General features: G+C 42.5%; 1 protein-coding gene across 6 annotated transcripts in view; it reads left to right on the top strand.

Annotated features, from left to right (window-relative positions):
* The window catches only part of NMT2 (N-myristoyltransferase 2), a 59,427-nt gene that overhangs the window by 21,598 nt on the left and 13,579 nt on the right, over positions 1–24,250 (top strand). For all 6 annotated transcript variants that reach the window (XM_057731194.1, XM_057731193.1, XM_057731198.1 and 3 more), the window contains 7 exons: positions 5,987–6,122; positions 15,060–15,204; positions 17,919–18,037; positions 18,134–18,225; positions 18,346–18,462; positions 19,714–19,884; positions 20,999–21,107. In XM_057731194.1, coding sequence (XP_057587177.1) covers positions 5,987–6,122; positions 15,060–15,204; positions 17,919–18,037; positions 18,134–18,225; positions 18,346–18,462; positions 19,714–19,884; positions 20,999–21,107 — 889 coding nt within the window. The remainder of the gene's footprint in view (positions 1–5,986; positions 6,123–15,059; positions 15,205–17,918; positions 18,038–18,133; positions 18,226–18,345; positions 18,463–19,713; positions 19,885–20,998; positions 21,108–24,250) is intronic.

Raw genomic sequence — 24,250 nt, 5'->3', positions numbered from 1 at the left:
CTAGGTGTGGATGAGCCCCTCAGGGTCCATCTCAGTACCCATAAACTGAGCAGATATGTTGTCCGCACATCCACACCCCCGTCGTGGAAGGGTGGACAGATGTAGCCACCGTGGCTGTTTCCATTCGAAAAGGGGCAAGTCACACAGCACAGCCAGTGGTCCATAGCAGTTCTGAAATCCAACCAGGAACCTGTCGCCAGTCCCTTGATTTGAGTTCAGTCCTAATCCTCAGGAGCTGCTCTCCATGGCTCTGGCCTCTGTCCTTTGAGCTCTGGGTTCTGCCCTTTAAATCCTCCTTCCAAAAGAAAAGATGGCTTTGCATCTGAGTGAGTGACCTTCTCTGTCTGCCTCCTGCCTGTAAGTGGCTGAGGGTGCAAAGGCCTCTTTGTATTCTGTTCTGCTCTGTCTCTTTCAAACTGGTATAATCCTTAAAAAATGTCCTGGGCTTCCTATTCCAATGTATAATCCACTCTACCAAAGCCACACTCACCAATCTCTTCTTCAAGATAAGCTTTTCTCTATCTTGGTCTTTCTGTGAGGTTGAATGTCTGGAAGATTTAGAAGCCATACTGTTTAGAGAGAGGATAGAAGAGGCACATCCTTCAGAAACTTGGATGGCCGTTTGTCTGCTTAGAATGGTCGATGTGGCACCACCTTGGATCTTTCTGAGATCCTAACCATGGGTCTTACAGCTCCATCCCAGGTTTGGCTTTCTGTCCAGAGGCCATTTCTTAACACGTGCAGCCTTTGTCCCTGGAGATCCTGGGGATGAGGAACAGTTTGATTCTGAGTCTAGCAAGTCTGCCTGCTTTATGTATTCTCCAGCTTCCACTCAAATGCTGAGAAGCTCATTCTCGAGTTAATATCTCTCCACTCTCATTTTCTTATAGACAGCTGGGAGAAGCCAGCATACTTTCAACCTTCTGCCCAGAAATCTTTTTAGATTTTCACGCTCATTAGGTTCCTTTTCTGTTTTTCATGTTATCTCTGGCAGCAGTTTTATAAACGTTCCTCTACTACATAACGATGAGGGTCCCTCAGTCTTCCGATATCATTTCCTTTATTTTCCCAAGGCCCCCGCCACCCCACCAGCCTCCTCGAGACTGGCAGGCTTCTGCTCACAGTCGCCCTGGGGTTTTTCCACCTGCTCTGAAAGCCAGGGCCTTGTGTTTTGGGTTTTTGTTACAGCTTTCCACATTCATACCCCACATTTCTGGCTGAGTTTTTATTGCTGCATGCAAAATCGTCACAGACCTGGTGACATAAAACAGCATTGCTTTATTAGGCTTGCAGATCCTGCAGGTGAGAAGGTGAGAAAGGCAGTTCCTCTTTGGGGGTCTCTTGTGCACTTATAGATGTTGCCTTGGGCTGGAGTCTTTTGCAGACTTGACTTAGTTGGGCATTTATGAGGGCTCCCTCCCATGGCTGCAGTTAGTGGTCTCAGGGCAGTCAGGCCTCTTGCTTGGCACCTGGCTGCCCCCAGAGTTGAGCATCTCAAGGTAGCCAGGTGGAAACCGCCTGGTCTTTTGTGACCTAGTCTCAGAAGTCACGTAATGTCACTTCCACTGCATTACGAGCAAGTGACAAATCTGCCCAGATTCAAGAGGAGGGAAAGAGACTCCCACTTCTCCATGGGAGAAGCATCAAAGGATTCGCAGATGTGTTTTGAAACTGCTTGCATCTGGAGAAGCATCTGGCAGAAAGGGGTCCTGGCCGTGCAATTGTATCCAAGGAGTAGGCATGTCCGCCTCTCTTATTATATATGCTTCTTAGTCTTTGGGCGACACAGTGTGATCCCTGTAATAACAAGCTATGTTATAATGGGGCTTTCTTGTATTTGAAATGTATTTTTGAAAAGTAGGAATACGGGATTTCACATTGTATGTGTTTTATTCCAAATGAATTAGAAAGCTAAATATTTTTTACCCAAAGTCATAAAGCTAAAAGAGAAAAGATTTTAGAAGGATACCTATGTAATTTTGGAATTGGGAAGACTTTCTAAGCAAGATAGCCAAAAAATCACAAGGAAAATTTTTAAATATTAGAGCCCATAAAATTTTTAAGTGTCTATACAGGAAAAAAAATACCATAAATTAAGCTGAATGCTAAAAGCTAAACTGGGTAAAGTATTTACAGTCTAAACAGTAGACAACAAACTAGGCAATGGAATATTAGCATAGGGTAGTATCTTGCATAGGGCTGTTGTGAGGATTAAATGAGATTAAAGCACCCAAAGCAAAAATTCTTCATAAATGACAGGTTCTATCCACGCTTTTGTAAAGAGCACCTACAAATCTTTTTTTTTTTTAAAGATGGCTAATGGAAAAAGGATATGAAGGAGCTATTTGTGGAAAAATATAAATGGTCTGTAAACATATAAAAAGATATGTAGCCTCACTCCTTGTTAAATAAACGAACGTTAAGTCTACAGTGAGCTTTTTTTTTCTACCTATCAGATTGTCAGGGATGAAAAAGAATGGTTATATTTCAGTGCTGGCAGAGATGTAGGGAAATTGATGTTCTCATTTACTGTGTGGTCCTTTGTTCCTCTGTAGGTGAGGGAATTTTTCCTCTCTGGCTCCTTTTATCTTTGATTTTCAGTAGTTTGAAAATGATTTGGCAAGATGCTGTTTTTGGGGCATTTATCCTGCTTGGTGTTCCCTGAGCTTCTTGGATCTGTGGTTTAGTGCCTGATGTTGACTTGGAGAACTCTTTCGTCATTATTGTTTCAAGTATTTCTTCTATTTCTCTCTTCTTCTGGTACTCCCATTGCACGTATGTTACACTCTGTAGTTTTCCCACAGTCCTCGGATGTTCCATTTTTTTTTTCTGTCTTTCTTCTTTTTGCTTTTCAGGTTTGGGGAGTTTCCATTGCTGTATCCTCAAACTCAGAGATTCTTTCTGCAGCTGTATCCAGTCTACCAATAAGCCCGTCGTAGGTGTTCTTCATTTCTGTACTGCGTTTTTGATCCTTCTCATTTCTTTCGTAGGATTTCCGTCTCTCTGCAGACATTGCCCATCTGTTCTCCCAGGCTGTCTACTTTGTCATTTGAGCCTTTAGCCTATTAATCATAGTTGTTTCATATTCCTGGTATGATCATTCCACCTTCCCTGCCACGTCTGGCTCTGATGCTTGCTCTGTCTTTTCCAACTGTGTTTTTGGCCTTTTGGAATATCTTGCAGTTTTCTCTTGATAGCCAGACAAGATGTACTGAGTGAAAGGAACTGCCGTGAATAGGCCTTTGGTCATGCAGTGGTGAGGTGTGGGGGTGGGGGGAGGCATTCCAAGGTCCTATGGTCAGGTCTCAGTCTTTTAGTGACCCTGTGCCTCTAGACCGTGAGCCCACAAAAGTGAACAGGATGGCTAAAGGGGGCTGGGGTCGCACATTTCCCTTCCCCAGATCAGTTAAGCTCTGATCGTAGCCCAGTGGGTTAGGCTCTGGTTGACTAGTTTCCATTGAGCACACACAGGCCTTGTTAAGAAGCACAAAATGTCTGGCCTATTTCAAAAATGATTCCTCTTCCCCTCCCTCTGCCAGAAGCACAAGGGGATTTTTCTCCAATATCTGCTGTGGGAACCTGATTGTGCTCCTGGGGGTAAAACTCACAAAAGTGTGGGAGACCCCTATGACTGGGCTCATAACTCTCGGACTTGTCCATGTGTCCAGGACTTTGTGAATTACAGTCCAGTGGTTCCTACCTGGGCACTGGCTCTGATGGAGGCTCGTGAGTCTCTGCTCCCGGAAGCTGTCTCTGTAATCCTGGGGGCAGCAGTTTGTCCTGTGTTCTTGCCTCCCTCCCTTAGGGATCTGAGAAGAATTATTGATTTTTCAGCCTGCTAGAGTGGAATGGTGACGTCCACGCTCCTTATATTCAGAACCAGAAACTGATTTACTGTTGCTGGTATAGTATTTAGTAAAGCAGGCTTAACTGTCCACTAAAATTAAACATGTGTATACCCTTTCACCTCACATTTCCACCTTTGGACATGCTAGCATGAATGTGTAAAGATGTACGTACCAGATTATTTTTTTAGCAGCAGCATATTTAATATAGGAATGGTTGCATAAAATATGATATATTTACACAGTGGAGTGCTACCCAGTTGCTAAAAAGAAATGAGGTAGCTCAATATATCCTGACATAGAAAGAAAGAAATCCAAGACTCATTTGTTAAGTGGAAGGAGAAAAAAAGCCAAGTTTCAAAATAGTGTGTTTAAGATTCAATGTTTGTTGAGAACTTGTTCGTAGTAAAAATGAAAGCATGCTTAGGGAAGAAAGACTATTTTAGAAGAATTCATACCAGAAAAACTATTGGTTACCTTTGAGGGACACTGTTATAAGGCTGTTAATATATACATATATAAGGCTGTTAATTAATGATATTTGTGTGTTATATAATGAACATGTATTTGATAATTAGGTAAAAATTCAAGAAAGAAAATAGGAAGAGATAGCACTAATTAAGAACAATAGAACAGAACTGATGATTTCCATCACTTTTCCCTGTGTGAGGCAATAATGCAATAATAATTTCTGACTCGAAATTTGAATTTACCTTCTGGGAATACTGTGGGAGAGTAGGCCCAAAGATATGAAAAATTTAAATCTCCTTGTGTGTCTTTTGCTCTTGCAGAAGATGACAGCTCTTAGATGACAAGGGTTCCAAACAGAAATGTTTTTACCAGTGAACTCTTTTTTTCATGTAGTGTTTTTTTTTTATTGTTAATCCTTCTAATAAAAATCTTTATCAGGAAAAATTTCTCTCTCTGCAGAGCTTCAATTTCTTTGGTGTCAAGATTAGTGGTTTGTTGTACCCAGGAGATGTTTATAATGGAATATTTTACAACATGTATCTCCCTGAAAAGGCTGATTGAAAAGTAAATTAGTGGAACAGTGGTAACTGTGAAAGCTATTTGACTTCGTGATAAAATATAGTCTATTGCTACAGTTTTCCTGTTTAAATGACATCTAAGCACGCTGCAGGATGACTGAGTGTAGACTAACATTCTTCTGGGTTCCTGGACCCAGTTCCAGTGGGGAGGTGGGACTGTGGGGGTTCCCACATAACACCAAGCAGTTTTCAGGCACCAGCTGGGTGTTTTGCAATTCAACTCAGTTCTGACACCGTCAAGGCAGAGACAGCATTGCATCCCACAGGTTAAGTCCTACAAGAGTGTATCCCCCCCACCCCCGCCCAAGGCATCATAAATCCAGGTTGTTACGTGTGCTTCTGACCGGGCTACAGATTGGAGGTTCCTAAGCCCCCCTCCTTAGGTTCGGTTACTTCGTTAGAGCAGCTCACAGAACTCAGAGAAACATTTACCTACTAGATCACCTGTTTATTACAAAAGGATGTAACTTGGGAACAGCCAGGTGAAAGAGATGCACAGGGCAAAGTATGGGGAAGGGGCACAGAGCTTCCATGTCCTCTCCAGGTGCCACTGTCCCCAAATCTCCATGTGTTCACCAACCCAGAAGCTCTCTGAACCCCCTCCTTTGGGATTTTTATGGAAGCCTCCTTACATAGGTGTGATTGGTTACATCATTGGCCATTGGTGTTTGATTCTGCCTCCAGCCCCTCTCCCCTCCATGAGGTCAGGGGGATGGGATTGAAAGTCCAACCCTTGAATCACAGGGTTGGCTCCCCTGGTGACCAGCCCCCGTCCTTAGGTGCTTCCAGAAGTCACCTCCATACCACGACATAAGGGGCACCTTTAAGTTCTAATCTCTTAGGAAATTCCAAGGGTGTTGGGGGAGCTGTGACCCAGGAACCATGGATCGAGGCTAAATATAGATGAAAAATACGTATTTGGTCATCTGAATATCTATGTATTTCTTATCAATCAGAATATTGCACATCCTAATATAGTTTTTCTCTCCTATGTGTATAATGTGTTTTTCCTAAATGATTAATTTCATGCAATTCACATTTTATATAATGACCTGTTGTAATTTTTACAAAACTCTGTGAATTTCCTAACAGAAATCCCGGAAGGGATTTGGGTGCCAAAAAGAAAAAGAAGAAACAGAAGAGAAAAAAGGAGAAACCGAACTCCGGAGGTACCAAGTCAGACTCGGCATCTGATTCCCAGGAGATTAAAATTCAGCCGCCTTCAAAAGTGAGAACCAAGTTTTATTTTAACCTCCGTGGTGTCTCATGCATGTGAAAGCGTGTCCTAGCAGCTTAGGTGAGCACCCTGTTGGGTCAGAGGTGTAGTTAGGGTGTTGCTGTCACGGTGTACTGCGTGCTCACTGCAGGGTATTTACAGCCTTCCCAGAACTGAACTAAGAGGTCTGTGCTGGGCTTCTGTGTGTGTGTGTGTGTGTGTGTGTGTGTGTGTGTGTGTGTGTGTGTGTGTGTGTGTGTGTATTCTGCCTGCATTTTCCCTCTTTCTCAGCGAATTAGTGCGTAGACTGTAGTCATAGAAGAAAGTCTCAGTATGACCTTGTTAGGTTTTTGGTTTGGGTTTTTTTAAGTTACATTTAACATTTGATTCCTTTTCATTCAAAAGATATTCACATTTTCCCTTTTCTGGGTGTGTAATTACCTGAATAGCACAGCACCATCTGGCAGCAGGTTTCAGCGGGAGAAACCACAGTTACATCCCATATTGACTTTGCCCTGGAGCAGTCTGCAGTGGCCATTCTTAATTCCATTGCCAAGGATGGGAAGTAACCCATTTTAGACCAAACCAGAAGTGGTCTGGCTGGGCCCTACGTCTAGAATGCCTCTGGAGGTGCTGATGCCAGGTACCCCTTCCCTGGGGCCACCCTGGTCACCCTGGCTGGAAATAGAGGCCTCGTGTGCTCGGCCCAGAGAAGACAGAGCCCTCAATGCCAGAAACTCACAGCGAAAAGGGGTAGAGTTAGAAGTATAAGAAAGCAGAGGTTATCTGATTGTTGTAGCTCCAAGTTAGTTGGGTAGCGCGTGGTGTCAGAGCAGGAGCTCGGTCCTGCCCCAAGGCTCTCGAGCCCTGTGCCTTTGCCAGGCTCTGCCCCTCCTAAAGCTCATTTCATCTGCAACATGGGGACGATGCCTCCTCCCCAACTCACAGGCTCTTATGAGGTCACAATCAGACCATCTTCACTACATGGTTTTTATACTGTAAAGCACTGTCTGCATGGCAGCTGTTACCACTACACAAGTTTTATGGGGTCTAAGTTTCTTTCTTGCATAAAGTTTACATCATATGACATTGAGTGAGGCTTGCAGGTGGTTTTGTGTTGGTTGTTACCTGTTTTACACATAAGGACTAGGAATCACCAAGAAGGGAAATTCCTTGCCCCATTTTTGTCCTGATTGCCTTTGTGGGGTAAGAAGACAGTGCATTTTCCCTCGCTGGCTTTTCAACCTGGTTGTCAGGTAACAAGTAGTCTACCCACAGACAGAAGTTCCAAGGAAACTCATGTAAGGTGCACTGTAAGCTGGCAAGATATCTTCTCCATTTCTCGACATTGCATCATCAGATAAACGTGTTATTTATATGCATTTGTGACCATCTCCTTATTCCTTCTGTCATCACCATCCCTGTACCCTTTGGGGCCCTTCCCCTACCTCTGGTCACTTACAAGAAACTACAGAATGGGAGTTTGGGATTAGCAGAGGCAAGCTAGTATATACAGGATGGATAAACAACAAGGTCCTACTGTATAGCACAGGGAACTATATTCAATATCCTGTGGCAAACCATAATGGGAAAGAATATGAAAAGGAATACATGTAAACTGTGCTGAGTCACTGTGCTGCACAGCAGGAATTAACACATGTAAACATGTAAATCAACTATACTTCAATAAATTTTTTAAAAATTAAAAAATAAAAAATAAAATGCATGGGTGGATGAAATTTAAAAAAAGAAGAAGAAAAAGAAACTACAGCCAAGCAAAGCAGGTGGAACTGCTGGCATATTATGGTAGAGAAATTCTTTTCTTTTTTAATGAAGAATAACTCAAAATTGTTTTAATATGGGCTTTTCACTGCATTTTAAAAACTGGGGCTCCTTTCCCTGAAATTGATGGCAGCTCTACATAACACCATCAATTACAGTGACCTTTAGAGACTTTTTTTTTAAACAGACAATAAACTGCATATATTTAAAGTGTACAACTTGGTATCCCAATCTCCCAATTCGTTCCCCCCCAACCCTCCCTGCTTTCCCCACTTGGTGTCCATATGTTTGTTCTCTACATCTGTGTCTCTTTTTCTGCCTTGCAAACCAGTTGATTTGTACCATTTTTCTATAGTCCACATATATGTGTTAATATACAATATTCGTTTTTCTCTTTCTGACTCATTTCACTCCATATGATAGTCTCTAGGTCCATCCATCCATGTCTCTGCAAATGTCCTAGTTTGTCAGCTAACTTTGGGTTTTGTTTGCTCTTCTTACTCCAGTTTCTTTAGGTGTAAGGTTAGATTGTTTATGTGGGATTTTTCTTGTTTCTTGAGGTAGGATTGTATTGCTATAAACTTCCCTCTTAGAACAGCCTTTGCCTTATCCCATAGGTTTTGGATAATTGTGTTTTCATTGTCATTTGTCTCTAGGTATTTTCTGATTTCCTCTTTGATTTCTTCAGTGATCTCTTGGTTATTTAGTAGCATATTGTTTAGCCTCCATGTGTTTGTGTTTTTTACAGTTTTTTTCCAGTAATTGATTTCTAATCTCATAGTGTTGTGGTCAGAAAAGATGCTTGATACGATTTCAGTTTTCTTGAAGTTACCAAGGCTTGATTTATGACCCAAAATGTGATCTATCCTGGAGAATGTTCCATGTGCGCTTGAGAAGAACGTGTAATCTGCTGTTTTTGGATGTAATGTCCTATAGATATCTATTAAATCAAGCTGATTTACTGTGTCATTTAAAGCTTGTGTTTCCTTGTTAATTTTCTGTGTGGATGATCTGTCCATTGGTGTAAGTGGGGTGTTAAAGTCCCCCACGATGATTGTGTTACTGTCAATTTCCTCTTTCATAGTTGTTAGCATTTGCCTTATGTATTGAGGTGCTCCTATATTGGGTGCATATATATTTATAATTGTTATCTCTTCTTCTTGGATTGATCCCTTGATCTTTTTGTAATGTCCTTTCTTGTCTCTTGTAACATTTTTTATTTTAAAGTCTGTTTTATCTGATATGAGTATCTCTACTCCAGCTTTCTTTTGATTTCCATTTGCATGGGATATCTTTTTCCATGCCCTCACTTTCAGTCTGTATGTGTCCCTAGGTCTGAAGTGGGTCTCCGGTAGACAGCATATATATGGATCTTGTTTTTGTATCCATTCAGCCAGTCTGTGTCTTTTGGTTGGTGGGTTCAGTCCATTTACATTCAAGGTAATTATCGATATGTATGTTCCTATTACCATTTTCTTAATTGTTTTGTTTCTGTTTTTGTAGGTCCTTTTCTTCTCTTATGTTTCCCACTTAGAGAAGTTCCTTTAGCATTTGTTGTAGGGCTGGTGTGGTGGTGCTGAATTCTCTTAGCTGTTGCTTCTTTGTAAAGCTTTTGATTTCTCCATTGAATCTGAATGAGATCCTTGCTGGGTAGAGTATTCTTGGTTGTAGGTTCTTCCCTGTCATCACTTGAAATATATCATGCCACTCCCTTCTGGCTTGCAGAGTTTCTGCTGAGAAATCAGCTGTTAACCTGATGGGAGTTCCCTTGTATGTTATTTGTCATTTTTCCCTTGTTGCTTTTAATAACTTTTTTCTGTCTAATTTTTGTCAATTTGACTACTATACGTCTTGGCATGTTTCTCCTTGGGTTTCTCCTGCCTGGGACTCTCTGCACTTCCTGGACTTGGGTAGCTCTTTCCTTTCCCATGTTAGGGAAGTTTTCAACTAGAATCTCTTCCAATATTTTCTTGGGTCCTTTCTCTCTCTCTTCTCCTTCTGGGACCCCTATAATGTGAATGTTGGTGTGTTTAACATTGTCCCAGAGGGCTCTTAAGCTGTCTTCAGTTCTTTTCATTCTTTATCCTTTTCTGCATCAGTGATTATCCCCATTCTGTCTTCCAGCTCACTTATTCACCCTTCTGCCTCAGTTAATCTGCTATTGGTTCCTTCTAGTGTATTTTTCATTTCAGTTATTGTGTTGCTATTACCATTTTCTTAATTGTTTTGTTTTTGTTTTTGTAGGTCCTTTTCTTCTCTTATGTTTCCTGCTTAAAGAAGTTCTCTCTGTTTGTTTGTTCTTTAATTCTTCTAGGTCTTTGATAAACTTTTTGATCTTTGCATCCAGTCTTTTTTCAAAGTCCTGGATCATCTTCACCATCATTATTCAGAATTCTTTTTCTGGAAGGGTGCCTATCTCCTCTTCATTTAGTTGTTTTCCTGGGGTTTTATCCTGTCCCTTCATCTGGTACAAAGTCCTCTGCTTTTTCATTTTCTCTCTCTTTCTGTGGCTGTGGTTTTCAGTTCCACAGATGACATACTGTTGATACTGCTTGTTATTGCTGTCTGCCCTCTTGTGGAGGAAGCTGTCTAGGAAACTTGTGGGTGCTTCCTGATGGGAGGGACTGATGGTGGGTAGGATTGGGTGGGCGGAGCTCAGTAAGGCTTTAATCCGATTTGGTGGGTGGAGCTCAGTAAAACTTTCATCTGCTTGTCTGCCAATGGGTGGGGCTGTGTTCCCACCCTGTTGGTCGTTTGGCCTGAGGCCACCTAGCACTGGAGCTTACAGGCTCTTTGGTGGGGCTAATGGCAGACTCTGGGAGAGCTCACACCAGTGAGCACTTCCCGGAACCCCTGCTGCCAGCACCCCCGTCTCCTCGGTGAGCCACAGCTGCCCCCCACCTCCACAGGCAACCCTCCAACACCAACAGGTAGGTGTGGTTCAGTCTCCTATGGGGTCACTGCTCCTTCCCCTGGGTCCTGGTGGGCACACTCTTTTATGTGCCCTCCAAGGGTGGAGCCTCTGTTTCCCCCAGTCCTGTGGAGGTCCTACAATCAAATCCCACTGGCTTTCAAAGTCTGATTCCCTGGGGATTCCTCCTCCCATTGCTAAACTCCCAGGTTGGGAAGCCTGATGTCGGGCTTAGAACCCTCACTTTATTGGTTGGACTTCTGCAGTATAACTGTTCTCCAGTTTGTGAGTTACCCACCCAGCACTTATGGGATTTGATTTTAACATGATTGCACCCCTTCTGCTATCTCATTGTGGCTTCTCCTTTGTCTCTGGATGTGGGGTGTCTTTTTTGGTGAGTTCCAGTGTCTTTCTGTTGATGATTTTTCATCAGTCAAGATTTCTTTTTAAAGGTAAAATAATTAAAAAAAAATTTTTTTTCCAGCTCTTTATTGGAGTATAATTGCTTTACACTGTTGTGCCAGTTTCCACTGTACAACCAAGTGCATCAGCTGTGTTTATACATATATCCCCACATCCCCTCCCTCTTGAGCCTCCCTCCCACTCTCCCTATCCCACCCCTGTAGGTCATCGCTGATCATTAAGTTGATCTCCCTGTGCTATGCAGCAGCTTCCCACTAGCTATCTAGTTTACATTTGGTAGTGTATATATGTCAGTGCTACTCTCTCACTTCATCCCAGCTTCCCCTCCCCACACCGTGTCCTGAAGTCCGTTCTCTACATCTGCATCTTTAGTCTTGCCCTGCCACTGGGGTTCATCAGTACCATTTTTTTAGATTCCATATATATGAGTTAGCATACAGTATTTGTTTTTCTCTTTCTGACTTACTTCGCGCTGTATGACAGACTGTAGGTCCATCCACCTCACTACAAATAACTCAGTTTCATTTCTTTTTATGGCTGAGTAATATTCCATTGTATATTGCCACATCTTCTTTATCCAGTCATCTGTTGATGAATATTTAGGTTGCTTCCATGTCCTGGCTACTGTAAATAGTGCTGCAGTGAACATTGGGGTACATGTGTCTTATTGGATTATGGTTTTCTCAAGGTATATGCCCAGGAGTGGGATTGCTGGGTCATATGGTAGTTCTATTTTTAGTTTTTTATGAAATCTCCATACTGTTTTCCATAGTGGCTGTATCAAGTTACATTCCCACCAACAGTACAGGAGAGTTCCCTTTTCTCCAGCATTTATTGTTTCTAGATTTTTTGTTGATGGCCATTCTGACTGGTGTGAGGTGATACCTCATTGTGGTTTTGATTTGCATCTCTCTGATGATTAGTGATATTCAGCATCTTTTCATGTGTTTGCTGACCATCTGTATGTTGTCTTTGGAGAAATGTCTATTTAGGTCTTCTGCCTATTTTTAGATGGGTTTTTGTTTTTGTTTTTGTTTTTTTGATATTGAGCTGCATGTGCTGTGTATATTTTGGAGATTAATCCTTTGTCTGTTGCTTCATTTGCAAATGTTTTCTCCCATTCTGAGGGTTGTCTTTTCGTCTTATTTATGGTTCCCTTTGCTGTGCCAAAACTTTTAAGTTTCTTTAGGTCTCATTTGTTTATTTTTGTTTTTATTTCCATTACTCTAGGAGATGGGTCAAAAAGGATCTTGCTGTCATTTATGTCACAGAGTGTTCTTCCTATGTTTTCCTCTAAGAGTTTTGTAGTATCTGGCCTTACATTTAGATCTTTAATCCATTTTGAGTTTATTTTTGTGTATGGTGTTAGGGAGTGTTCTAATTTCATTCTTTTACATGTAGCAAGATTCTTTAGAGAATATTGTGGTCTAGAGTCAAGAACCAAAATAAAATGATATTTGGGATCTTGTACTTCTTAGTGATAAAGGACTTGAACATTTTTTCCAAAGTATTAAATTGGAAAATAATAGGCAAAGAGTCCAGTTGGTGTTTGGTATTTCCCAAGGAGCAGATATGGAGGAGAAGAGGCGTGTCTGACTCTTACATCAGAATATAATAGTGGGAGGCTAATGCAGGATCAGTACACATTCTCACGTTTCCAAACACCCCTTTGATGCTGCTCCCAAAGGCTATCGGATAGGTTTAAGAATTTATCATAGCGGAATTTTCCTTACTGCTCTGTTGCCATGGATTTGAAAGTTGCACTTACTTGAATCTAAGAGTGTCATCTGTAAAAATATTGAATCACTATGTTGTACACCTGAAGCTAATATAATATTGTAAATCAACTAGACTTCAATAAAAAAAAAGAAAGCTTTTAATAGTGAGCATTGGGATATGACTATTTCATGAATGGTGATATCATGTAAAGAGTGCTGGTCAACCTGCCAAGGCAGCGGCCACTCTGAGGGCTTCTTCATGGAGATGAGGTACCATCATTATCTCCTTTGGAACAAAGATGCTGATGCATGTTTGTTATGAACGAGTTGGAGTTTGATACATTCTTGTTAGAGGATTTAACCCAAATAGCAGGAAAAAAGAGTTAACCACCATGGCAAATTCGGTACCAGACACTGTAGGTATATTTTTGTAAGACTTGGTTCTACTTGGCCTATTTTAAGATAAACAGATGCATGTTCAGGCATTACTACATGAATGAAATATGCTGTCTCCTAGTTGATTGTGTTGTTGGGGGTTCAAGTGGATGTAAATTTCATTTGCTAGAAATCACAAACTTTTATGTTGAGGCTCAGAAGAGACCCAAATGAGAGAAATCTAAAAATACAGTAAATTAGAACAACAAAATTATTTTGTTAAATTAGTATGTATAATTGATATATGAACCTGACGATTCAGACCTCAATCAAAATAGAAGATAAACAGCTTACAAAATTTGTGGCAGTGCTTGGTGATGTTGTTAGACTTCCAAGTGGAGACATTAAAACTTTAACCTGCCTCTGGTTAGACTCCAACACTTTGTTTCTTGGAATCATTTTAGGGGCAAGAATCTTAAGGAAATCCGGTGAGTAAAGCCACCACAGGATGGTCTATTTTAAATAAACGTTGTTTTGTATGGGGTCAAACAAGTAATCTTCCCAGATTCAAGGATTTGCTCCAGACCACAGACTTCAGAGTCAAAACTGAACAGAAGTTCAGAGCTGCTGTTAATAAACCACTGAGGGTTGATGGCACCTTTCCTTGGTGCCTGTAGTGTTGACATACAGGGAAACCAAAGGCTCTGAAACTCCTTCTAACCAATTCTGAACCCACAGTGAAGAGCATTCTTTGTATGGCATCAAAATTCTAAAACTAATCAATAATTTCGCATGTTGAAGGAACCTCACAGATTTCCATGTTCAGTCCTACATACTACTCTCTCATTTCAAGTATGGTCTCATTTTCTGTGAAATATTACATTATTTGAGGGATCTTCCAAAAAAAAAAAGAGAGAGCAGGGGAATCTTCAGAGATAACAGGAATATTGGTTTTGAGGAAGGAACTTTAATATTTAAAGGCATTGTCAATTTTATAGACTGAGGATATATTTTACTTAAAAGGGAGGTTATTTCCAACCCTTGGATGGGGGAGAACAGGCTTTTATGGTTGCAAAAGATCTGCATTCATAGAGGAAACTGCTCATCCTTGCTGGAATGTTTGTCTCTGGAGAAGCATCAGAATTAGGAGAGAGCAGGGTGTGGTCCCAGAGAAGGCATCCTTAGAGAGTCCTTTCTTGATGAACTTCCTTCCCAGCCCAGCACTAAGTTCGGATTTCTTTCTTTTTATAAACTAAAATCTCCCTCGTCTGCCTGGCTTCCTTTCTAGAAGTTATTTCCTTTGTCCCCACAGTGCTCCTGCCAAACATTAACCCCAACAGTGACGCCAAAGCCAGAGTCTGACTGGCCGCCGTGTGGTGGTAACGTTTACATTGCACAGCACCCCTTCTGCTGCTCCGCCCACAGGAGTAGTTAAGGGTGAGGACTGTTTGCACATGGGTGGGAAATTGCAGCAAAGAGTGGTTCGGTTTACTTGAGATTTCCCAGACTGTCAGAGCCCCATTAAAGCTATAGAACTGTTGTTGCCTTTAACCTAACACGTTTGCTTATATTTTAATACGTTAGCATACTTGAGCCCAAGGGCCAGGCTTAGAGGAAGATTCTGTGTTTTTCCAACCAACGCTGTATAGTCTCCAAGGAGGGTGCACGTGGACCTGCCCCAGGTTTGGGAGTAGCGGCAGCTTCCTCATATTTTGTGTCTGTGTGTCTTTGCTGTTGTAGAATCCCACCATTCCAATGCAGAAGTTGCAGGATATCCAGAGGGCAATGGAGCTGTTATCCGCATGCCAGGGCCCCGCCAGGAACATTGATGAGGCTGTCAAACACAGATACCAGTTTTGGGACACACAGCCGGTACCCAAACTAAGTAAGCTTTTCTGCCTTTTCCCCACAAAAAACAAAGCTGGGTTAACAACAAACAAACAAAAAAAACACAAAAGAGGCTTGCCTTCACTTACACCATTTATTTTAGATGACAAATTCGAAAGTTACACAGGAGTCATATTTTCCTTCTTAAATATTGGGTGGTGACACTGGCTTTCAGTAAGAACAGTGTTAATCTAATTCCTGTCCCTATGAAATTTGGTGTCCGCACACTTCAAACATTAGTGTATTAAATGTATACATAAAACAGGGGTCTCTGCCACTCCCAGTTTTTTGGTTTCGATCGTCATGGAGTGGTTTATCTTCTACATACATTTTTAGCAGTCTCACAGTTCAGTTACCCCAAAAAACACAGAAAATTTGCCCTGTTAAATCTTACTGAAATGGAAAATTTTGCTCTGTTTAACAATAGGATTCTGAATGCTCACCCACGGTGTTAATTATTACCAGTGTGATAACATTCCAGTATAATAAGTGAATTGGGACACCCCGTGAAGGCCTTCATAAGTGCTCTGGGTCATGTAAAAGTCTCTGTAATAGGCCTCTTCCCCCAGTGCCTGGCCTGCTCCATCACATTTTACTTGAACTTTTACCACTTAAGTTTCCTTAAACATAATTTCACTGTTACTCTTTCACATTATGCAAAAATTAAAAAATGATATAAATGCCATAAAAATGTTTATCAGTGTATTACAAGCTAAACCTGCTGCTTTGTCTTATGTTTATATGAAGCTATATATTTCCATATATTATTTCCGTATTTTTCTTCCATGATAGTTTCAGTTCCAAAACCCATATAATAGGAGGTATTCATTGCCATCCCAAACTCTTTTATTAGCCCAGTTGTGTACAGATAATCAGTTTTATCAAATATAAATCAGGGAACAATCCTTCTCTGTGACTTCAAATAATAGGTTTCAAACTTTTTAAAAGTGGCCATTCCTTTTCCACCCACACCCACCCCAAGCAGCTTCAAAATCATGAGCTTCAGAGCATGAAAGAAAGAAGAAAGCAATGATCCTTGGTTGGTTTTTTTTGTTTTTTTGTTTTTTTGTTTTCAGGCTCTAGGAATTATTTGGTAGTGGAGGAAGACCCTCTAGACTGAATTTACTGGGTTTCAAATGACATTGAATTGATTGACTGTTAGCTAAAGAGATGTAGGTTTATTGATCTGAATGTACTGGGTTTGGCTAAATGCTGCTGGTGGCTTTTGGGTCACTGCCCGGGGAGGAGAAAGTCTCTTCTTGCTGGCACCTCACCCCAGTGCACCTCTTTGGGAAGATAGCCCCGCTGCTCGCTTTGTTTTGGCCCCTCCCCTAAATCCTTGCAGGATTCTCGGGTTCCTACAGTGTTACCTACCCACCTCAATTAAGGCAACACCAGTGGTGGAAGAGGGGGCCTGAGGTTGGGGAGAACATTTGAAAGTCAGGGGGACTCTGCCTCTTTGTTTCTCTCCAGAGCCGTGTCCCAGTTCAGTCAGACACACCCAGGTGTCTGGAGCAGCTTGAGTGGGATGGGCCCTGGGTGTTGTGTGGATTAGCGAAGCCCTAAGCAACTCCCAAGGGACCCCCGGGGAGCAGCTGGGAATCTGGCCACTGGGGCTGACCTAAGGGAGCCTGAGGTATTCACGTGCGGATGAGCTAGTAGAGTGGAGATGAGATGAACATGCAAAGTCAGGGATTAGGAAGAAGCAAAAAAGAAATCCCTTGGGGCTGGTACAAACCCTGTGACGTCCCCCCTGTAAAAAAGTCTCTGATGGTAAGAATTGTACCTGAAGGTCATTTATTCAGCAGATATTTGTTGAACATCTATCACTAAATGCCAGGCACTGGGACGCGGACCCCGGAAACAGTGGTGGGAAAGTAGGGTAACAGTGGGCAGGCAGGGAGGACATACCTCCACACAGGAAGAAGCTTTAGTCGGGGACAATGCTGTGAGGAAGTGATGTGTAAGCTTATAGCTGAAGAAACAGCAGTGGCCAGCCATGTGAAAGGCAGGGGATGGGCCTTCTGAGCAGAGGTTCAGCCTGAGGAAGGTCAGTGGGGCCGAAGCCTTGAGAGCAGGGGTGGGGTGGATGTGGCGAGGGTGGCCAGGCAGGCAGTGGCCATGGTCAAGGGCCTGGATTTTATCCCAACTGCATTGCGAAGCTCCGGAGGAGGAATTGGAAAAGGGCATCTCTTTGTGGAAATTGCTAGAGACATTGATGGCTTGAACTGTGCTGTCAGCAGCCCAGATAGAAGTAAACAGTCCTGAAATTAATTTTGGATTTTGCTGGGAGGGGTCAGAGGTCACTGCAGCCCTTGCCACCCGTCTGTTGAAAAGCAGAGTTTAAAAGAAAACATCTCTACGGCTGTTATATCAAACCTATGTGGCCAGCAGTTGTGTCGAATGATTAATCTGTAATGTAGGAGTTCAGACTGAGAAATCACCACTGTTTCATAATGTCCAGTTTGCCAGTGGATGATAGGATTTCTCCTTTAATTGGTCAATTAGCAGTTACTCTCCACCACTACGTATCTACCCTGCTTCATTCTGGAGGTAGCTGGAACACTACAGTATTTTTAAAAATTATATGAAACTCAAGAGCCCTAAGCATGCTTTTGTTTCCTGTAACTGACCATTTTGGATCGTCAGAACACTTTGTAATTGAATCATCTCTCTTTTTGTCTTTCTTTTTCTCCTTCTCCACGACTCCAGATGAAGTAATAACATCTCATGGTGCAATTGAAGCTGATAAAGAAAACGTGCGTCAAGAACCATATTCCCTGCCGCAGGGTTTCATGTGGGACACTTTAGATTTGGGTAATGCCGAAGTGGTGAGTAAAACCCTCGACCTCGGTCCCCGCGTTGGCATGGGTTGCTTCTGCGTTGGTCCCCAGCATCACAGGCAGGGTGCTTGTTTGCTCTCCTAGCTCAGGGAGCTGTACACCCTGTTGAATGAGAATTACGTGGAGGATGACGACAACATGTTCCGGTTTGACTATTCGCCCGAGTTCCTGTTGTGGTGAGTCTCGCTGGTCACATGTGCCTGGTGGGGACGGGGCGGCGGAGGGGTTGGCCTGTCTCTGTCTGTGTTTTGTTGGACACTCACTGCACCTGTTTTCCTTGCCTGCATTGACTTCAGGGCTCTGCGTCCCCCAGGCTGGCTCCTTCAGTGGCACTGTGGCGTCAGGGTGTCTTCGAACAAAAAACTAGTGGGATTCATCAGCGCCATTCCTGCGAACATTCGCATCTACGACAGGTACATGGTGAAGCTTCTCCTTGTCAGTTTTGAGGTATTGCTTCTCCAAGAATTGTGGTTAGAATAGGCTTCTTATTTTCTCCAGCTGCGTTACATGGCATGCAGAATCTTAGCTCCCCAGCCAGGGATCGAATCTGCAGCTCCTGCAGTGGAGGCACAGAGTCCTAACCACTGGACAGCCAGGGAATTCTCCTAGAATAGGCTTTTTTAAGTGACTGAATGCAGGCTGTTGATGGTGGGGGAGGTTGTGCATGTGGGAAGGGCAGAGGTGTATGGAAACTCTATACTTTCTGCTCGGTTTTGCTGGGAACCTAAAACTGCTCTAAAAATAAAGCTTATTAATAAAAAAACAGGTTGTGAACAATAACAAAAAAAAGAGCTGTATTTTTCTCTCTCTGTTTTTCTCTCTCTGCCTCTCAATCTCATACATGCACACACAGGTATGTATGTATGTAGCAGAAAAAACAAAGCTATAGATAGGTATTTCAGATTTGTTTCTGGAGAAAAAATTAGTTGGAGTTTTTTTTTGAAGTCTTTCTATCCATAGGATATGTATGTTCCATTTTTGCTCTGGGTCTCCAGCCCAGAAAGTCAGAGATACAGCTATGAAACTCGAAGATCTAATGCATAATAGGTCTCTTCACCTTTCAATGTATTGGGTAAGCTTACTTACTGCTAAAAAGCATTTGATCTCAAGGAATATTTTGTGCCAAATGAAATGCGTGCATATCTGGAACCAGAGCAGAGGATGGGCTTTGAAGCTCTAGAAGGTTCATTGTTGCTCAGAAAAGCACCAGCTCTGGCCTGGTTGAGGCACTTCCCAGAGATCCTGGGGATTGCATTATATGCCAAAGCAACATCTTATTAGATTCTGCATCTGGGTGACCCAGTTATTGCTGTAATTGTCTACATTACAGGAAAAACAGATACAGAAACTGTGAGGCACAGCTGATCCAGTTTCTAAACGGAAAACTTAGAAAAGACCAAAGTTCTCAAATTTATTTAGAACAAGGATGTTTGCATTTCCACAGCCTGGAGCTATGATCATTTTGGTGGTGGAGTGTGGGAAATAACATGTTAATCTGAATTCGTGAAATATCTAAATGATAGGATATTTTTCTTAAATAGTGTGTTACAGGAGGCCTTTCAGTTTCTTATTCTTTGAAATGTTGAAGGTGTTTTTGGTTTTTTGGTTTTTTTTAATGTTTTCCTCTTATGTTGGCTCTAATTTTCACTATTTTTATTTCTTAGCGTGAAGAAGATGGTCGAAATCAACTTTCTTTGTGTTCATAAGAAATTGAGATCAAAACGGGTAGCCCCAGTGTTGATTCGAGAAATAACCAGAAGAGTGAACCTGGAAGGGATTTTCCAGGCTGTTTATACCGCTGGAGTGGTTCTTCCGAAGCCAGTGGCCACATGCAGGTAATAGCATCACACCTTTATCTTGCACATCACCTGTACCTAACGCTTTGAGCCTCCCTGCTATTGACCCATGATGATGTGGTTGGTTGGTAGCAGAGATGGAGATAGAACCAAGAACCACTAGCCCAGTATTCTTGCAGTAAACCCTGCAGCCACGTGTATACGAAAGGTGCTGCATCTCCACTTCTGTCTCTCTTCCATTTGAAAGACTAGTCTCTGCCTTGGGAAACCCAGGGCATCAGTCATCTTGAGGTGTCCCTGTAGTACCATTTTCTTTCCTGCTTTAACACTCAGTGTTATGCCAGTGCTATCAGGAACTACTCCAAAAGCTTGAGAAACATCAGCTGAAAAGCCTGGACATACTCATTTGCTAACAGTGATAAGAAAGCTGAAGCTCTGTTTTTATTACTTCATCTGCTCTTATCAAGCTTTCAAAGGTTAATCTAATAAGGAAATTGCTGGTCAGAGTGTCACTTGACTAACCTGTTTCTAGAGCATCAGAAAGAGTTTATCTCCCTCTGTTATTTTTATTGACTCAAATAAGATGAAACTTCAGGAAAACAGAATATAAAACACAAAACTGTAAAATGACTCTCCTATTAACTTATTCATAAATAAACAGAATAAATTAGACTTCATGGGTATATTTTAATACAATCATTCATCCTAGTACCTAAACCTGGAAGCACTTAAGAAATTCAATCTCGTTTCTCAAAAAGTTTTCTTTGGTGTGCGATATGTAAACGTGAAGGCTACTAACTTAAGAAGGGTATTTTCATGTGTTTAAACTTTATGGTTTGCCTTCTTAGAATCTGTGATGATCATTCAGTACTTAGGAACTGGGCATTGTCAATATTCCTTTTGTAATTCTAAGATCTCTCTTTATTGAAAGAGATGAACGGTTACAAACAACAAAGAACATAACTGGGACATAATTTAGATGTAAAAAGTGACGGATAAAATAATTGCATAGGAAGAGAGCCAGCACCCAGCATTGCACTGGGCCTAATGTAAGCGTTTGTTCAATGCTTCTGTAACAGCTGAACTGAGACAAAGAGTAAAAACCTGGAGAGTCAGAAATCAATCAGATCTTAAAACCTGTATTGTATTCCAGATACTGGCATCGATCACTAAACCCCAGAAAATTGGTAGAAGTGAAATTTTCTCACTTGAGTAGAAATATGACTTTGCAGAGAACGATGAAGCTGTACAGACTTCCAGATGTAAGTAAGAATGATTTGCAGTTTTTCAAAGCTGTTAACAACTGCAACTTTTAACGTAGAAAAGAATTATTTGCAGGAAGCTTAAAACTGGCTCATGTGTCTGAGGACGTGAATATGCAGCTGAAAAGACTACATAGAATTCCAGGGCCAGGAGAAGGAGAGGAGTTCATTTGGAAACACCTGTTTGTTTTTTTAAGGCTTTTTTAAGTTCCTCAGTTTGAGATTGGATGGGATTGAAATTCAAACTTAAGTTTTGAAATTTTGAGTATTTATGTTCTGTTTAGGCAGAGAGAAGAAAAGTTCCGACCTATGATGGTATCTTAACACTTGGAACTAAGGAAAATACTGTTTAAAGGAGAAACCCAGGGAGGGGAAATAATGTCTTATTAAATTAGCATCTTTTTAAAGTATTGAATTCCCAGTGTGAAAAGTTGTCTCTTAATAAGGGGAAATTTAAATGTGCTTACCAGTCCTGGCTTTATTTGGGGCTCGGATGGTGAATCAGTTATCTATTGCTACATAACAAATTACCACAAATGTAGAAGCTTAAACCAGCACATGTGCTATCCCTTGGGTTCTGTGGGTCGGGAATCAAGGCACAGCTTAGCTGAGGCCTTTGCTTCAGGGTCTATCATGAAGCTGTCATCAGGGAGTCAGCCAAAGTCAGGGTTTCATCTGAAAACTTGACTGGGGATGCATCTGCTTCCAAGCTCATGTGGCTGTTGGCAGCCTTGAGTTCCTTGAGGGCAGTTGGACTGGGGTCCTCAGTTCCTTGCTGGCCTTCAGCCCAAGAGTGCCTCAGGTCCTCGTCAGCTGGGGTTCTCTGTAGGGCAGCCCACAACACGGTGGCTGGCTTCATCAGAGCCAGCAGGGAGAGTCTACAGAGAGTATCTGCTGGCAAGATGGAAGTTAGAACCCTGTGTAATCAGTTAAAGTGGAATCACTATTGCTGTATGTCATCAGTTAGAAGCCAGTCACAGGCCCCACCCACACTTGAAGCAAGTGGATGGCGTGGGCGTGAACTCCAGGAGGGCACTGCAGAATCTGTCGGCCACAGATGGGATCTTTTGTGTAAAGTTTTTATTTCTTCAGAGCAATTCTTTCTTTTGGGTTGTAGTACATCTTTTATATTACACGCAAATCCCTGATTGAGGGATTTGCGTGTAATATACCCATGTTCCTCTCAAACAAGGTGAGGACTTACCTGTGGAAGGTGCACCCGACCCCAGCTCCTTTTGTCTTGGGCCAGTTGTGTGGGTACCAAATGCATATGATCAGCGGCTGCGTGAATTGATGTCCTTCTTCCAGTGACAGACCAGAATCAACTAATTTCTGACTCAGGCAGAATTTCATAAGGAGAGAAGTGGAGGTGAAGGGAACCAGGTGTGGGAGATGTCGGGATCGTCATTCCAGGGCTTCATCACCTGGCAGAGGGCCTAGAAGGCACAGTCTCCCTTCTGTCGAAGCTGTAGTTGCAGACAGTGGGGCTCAAACTAATGAACTCCCTGCCTGTCTGTGAGGCCAAGGACAGAGGGGAACGCAGATCAGAACAGAGGAAAATGAAAAACACAGGCGACGTAACGAGGGAGGGTCCACATGTCCTGGGGAAGAAGGACCAGGCCTCCTCAAGCTGGGGTAACAGAACGAAGGTAAGTGTATGGAGGCACGTGCATTGCAATGGAGACGTGGGCAGATGCGCTGAGGGGGTCGCACCGTGATCATGACATGGTGATTTACTGATCAGCCAGGAGTAATTTCTGCTAATGGCCAAGACCCAGAGCCACTGAGAGGGGCAGAGTCACGTAGAGGCACAAGTGGTCTTGAGAAAAAAGAGGGCACAAGAGGGGCACAGTGCACAACGAAGACGAGATGCCATCGATTCTCAGCATCCTCCTTGCCAGTTGTCAAATACTTTGCTGTATGCGAGTTGAAATAAGAATTCAGAGGATGCCTCCTTTTTTCACTAGGGACAAATGCTGTTCTTTGGTCCCCGCAGATTTCGGTTTCTTGAACCTAAACCTGTGGAGCTTGTGTGTAAAGAAAGCGCCCCCTTACATTTAGTTGCCTAAAACGGAATGAAGAATAAGGAATTTTAGTAGCTGTCGTTGGTTTATCTGGGATGATTGGAGTTAGAGGTGCTGAAAGTTATTTTTGACTTGACTTTGTCCATCAGCTCCATATTTTTGTACAGGCATCCATCAACTCATCAGTAACAAAGTTTTGACAAGTTGGTGATAAATCGCGGGTCGGGTGTTGGTGGTGAAACCAGAATCTGGCATCTTGGTTGTGGTTAACCTGGGTTCCTTGGCACAGCAGTCCTCTTCTGGCCATGGGGTTATGGTGACTGCCTTTTTTCTTCCCCAATAAGTTGAAGTTTATAAGGTGCTGTGGCATATATTACTCAGTATATTCTCCCAACCACCATGTGAGGTCGGTATTCTTATCCCCATCATACAGATGCAAAGACCGAGGACTTGTGAAGGTTGATGCTTAGACCAGGGCCTGTCACTAATAAGTAGATGACTTGGGATGTGGGTCCCAGATGTCCGTGTTTCTCCTTTGAGGTCCCTTTGCCCCCACTGTCACCTCTAACACACCTGTCATGGGGGCACAAAGGCCCAGTCCCACCAGACGTCTCGCTGTGCCATCATTAGAGACCACGTTGAGGCAGGAAGGGACAAATGTCGAGGTCCAAACAGCTCTTGTTGGTGTGTTACAGCCTCCTTTCCTCCTTTTAAGTCATAGGAAAGGAAACTAAAGAGTAAATTAATTAGAAAAAAAAAAGAAAGAAAAGAAAAGAGAGAGAGAAAAGATCAAAGAGATACGCAAATAGAGATACTGGAAAATTGGAAGGTGCCGCCAGCAGCCACCGTGGTGTCGGCTCCTGCGTGGGAAGCTGGACGAGGCTGTGTACACCAGACCACCTCTTTCTCTCTCGGGGGCCCAGATGGGTGATGCCCCCACTGGCAATCGCATCACTTAACATTTTTGTACCATGAAGTGTAAAAAGAAGAACCTTACTGAATACAGCTTTTGCTCTTGGATTCAGACTTGTTTTCTGATTCGCCAGGACAGTTTGCTCACCGCGCCAGCTTTACATCTTCAACGGGGATGTCAGACCGTAAAAGTTAACATGGATTGCG

The sequence above is a fragment of the Hippopotamus amphibius genome, chromosome 4, assembly GCF_030028045.1.
Source record: "Hippopotamus amphibius kiboko isolate mHipAmp2 chromosome 4, mHipAmp2.hap2, whole genome shotgun sequence".
NCBI lineage: Eukaryota > Metazoa > Chordata > Mammalia > Artiodactyla > Hippopotamidae > Hippopotamus > Hippopotamus amphibius.
Note: the sequence above shows the minus strand (reverse complement) of the source record. Positions and strands in the feature narration are given on the sequence as shown.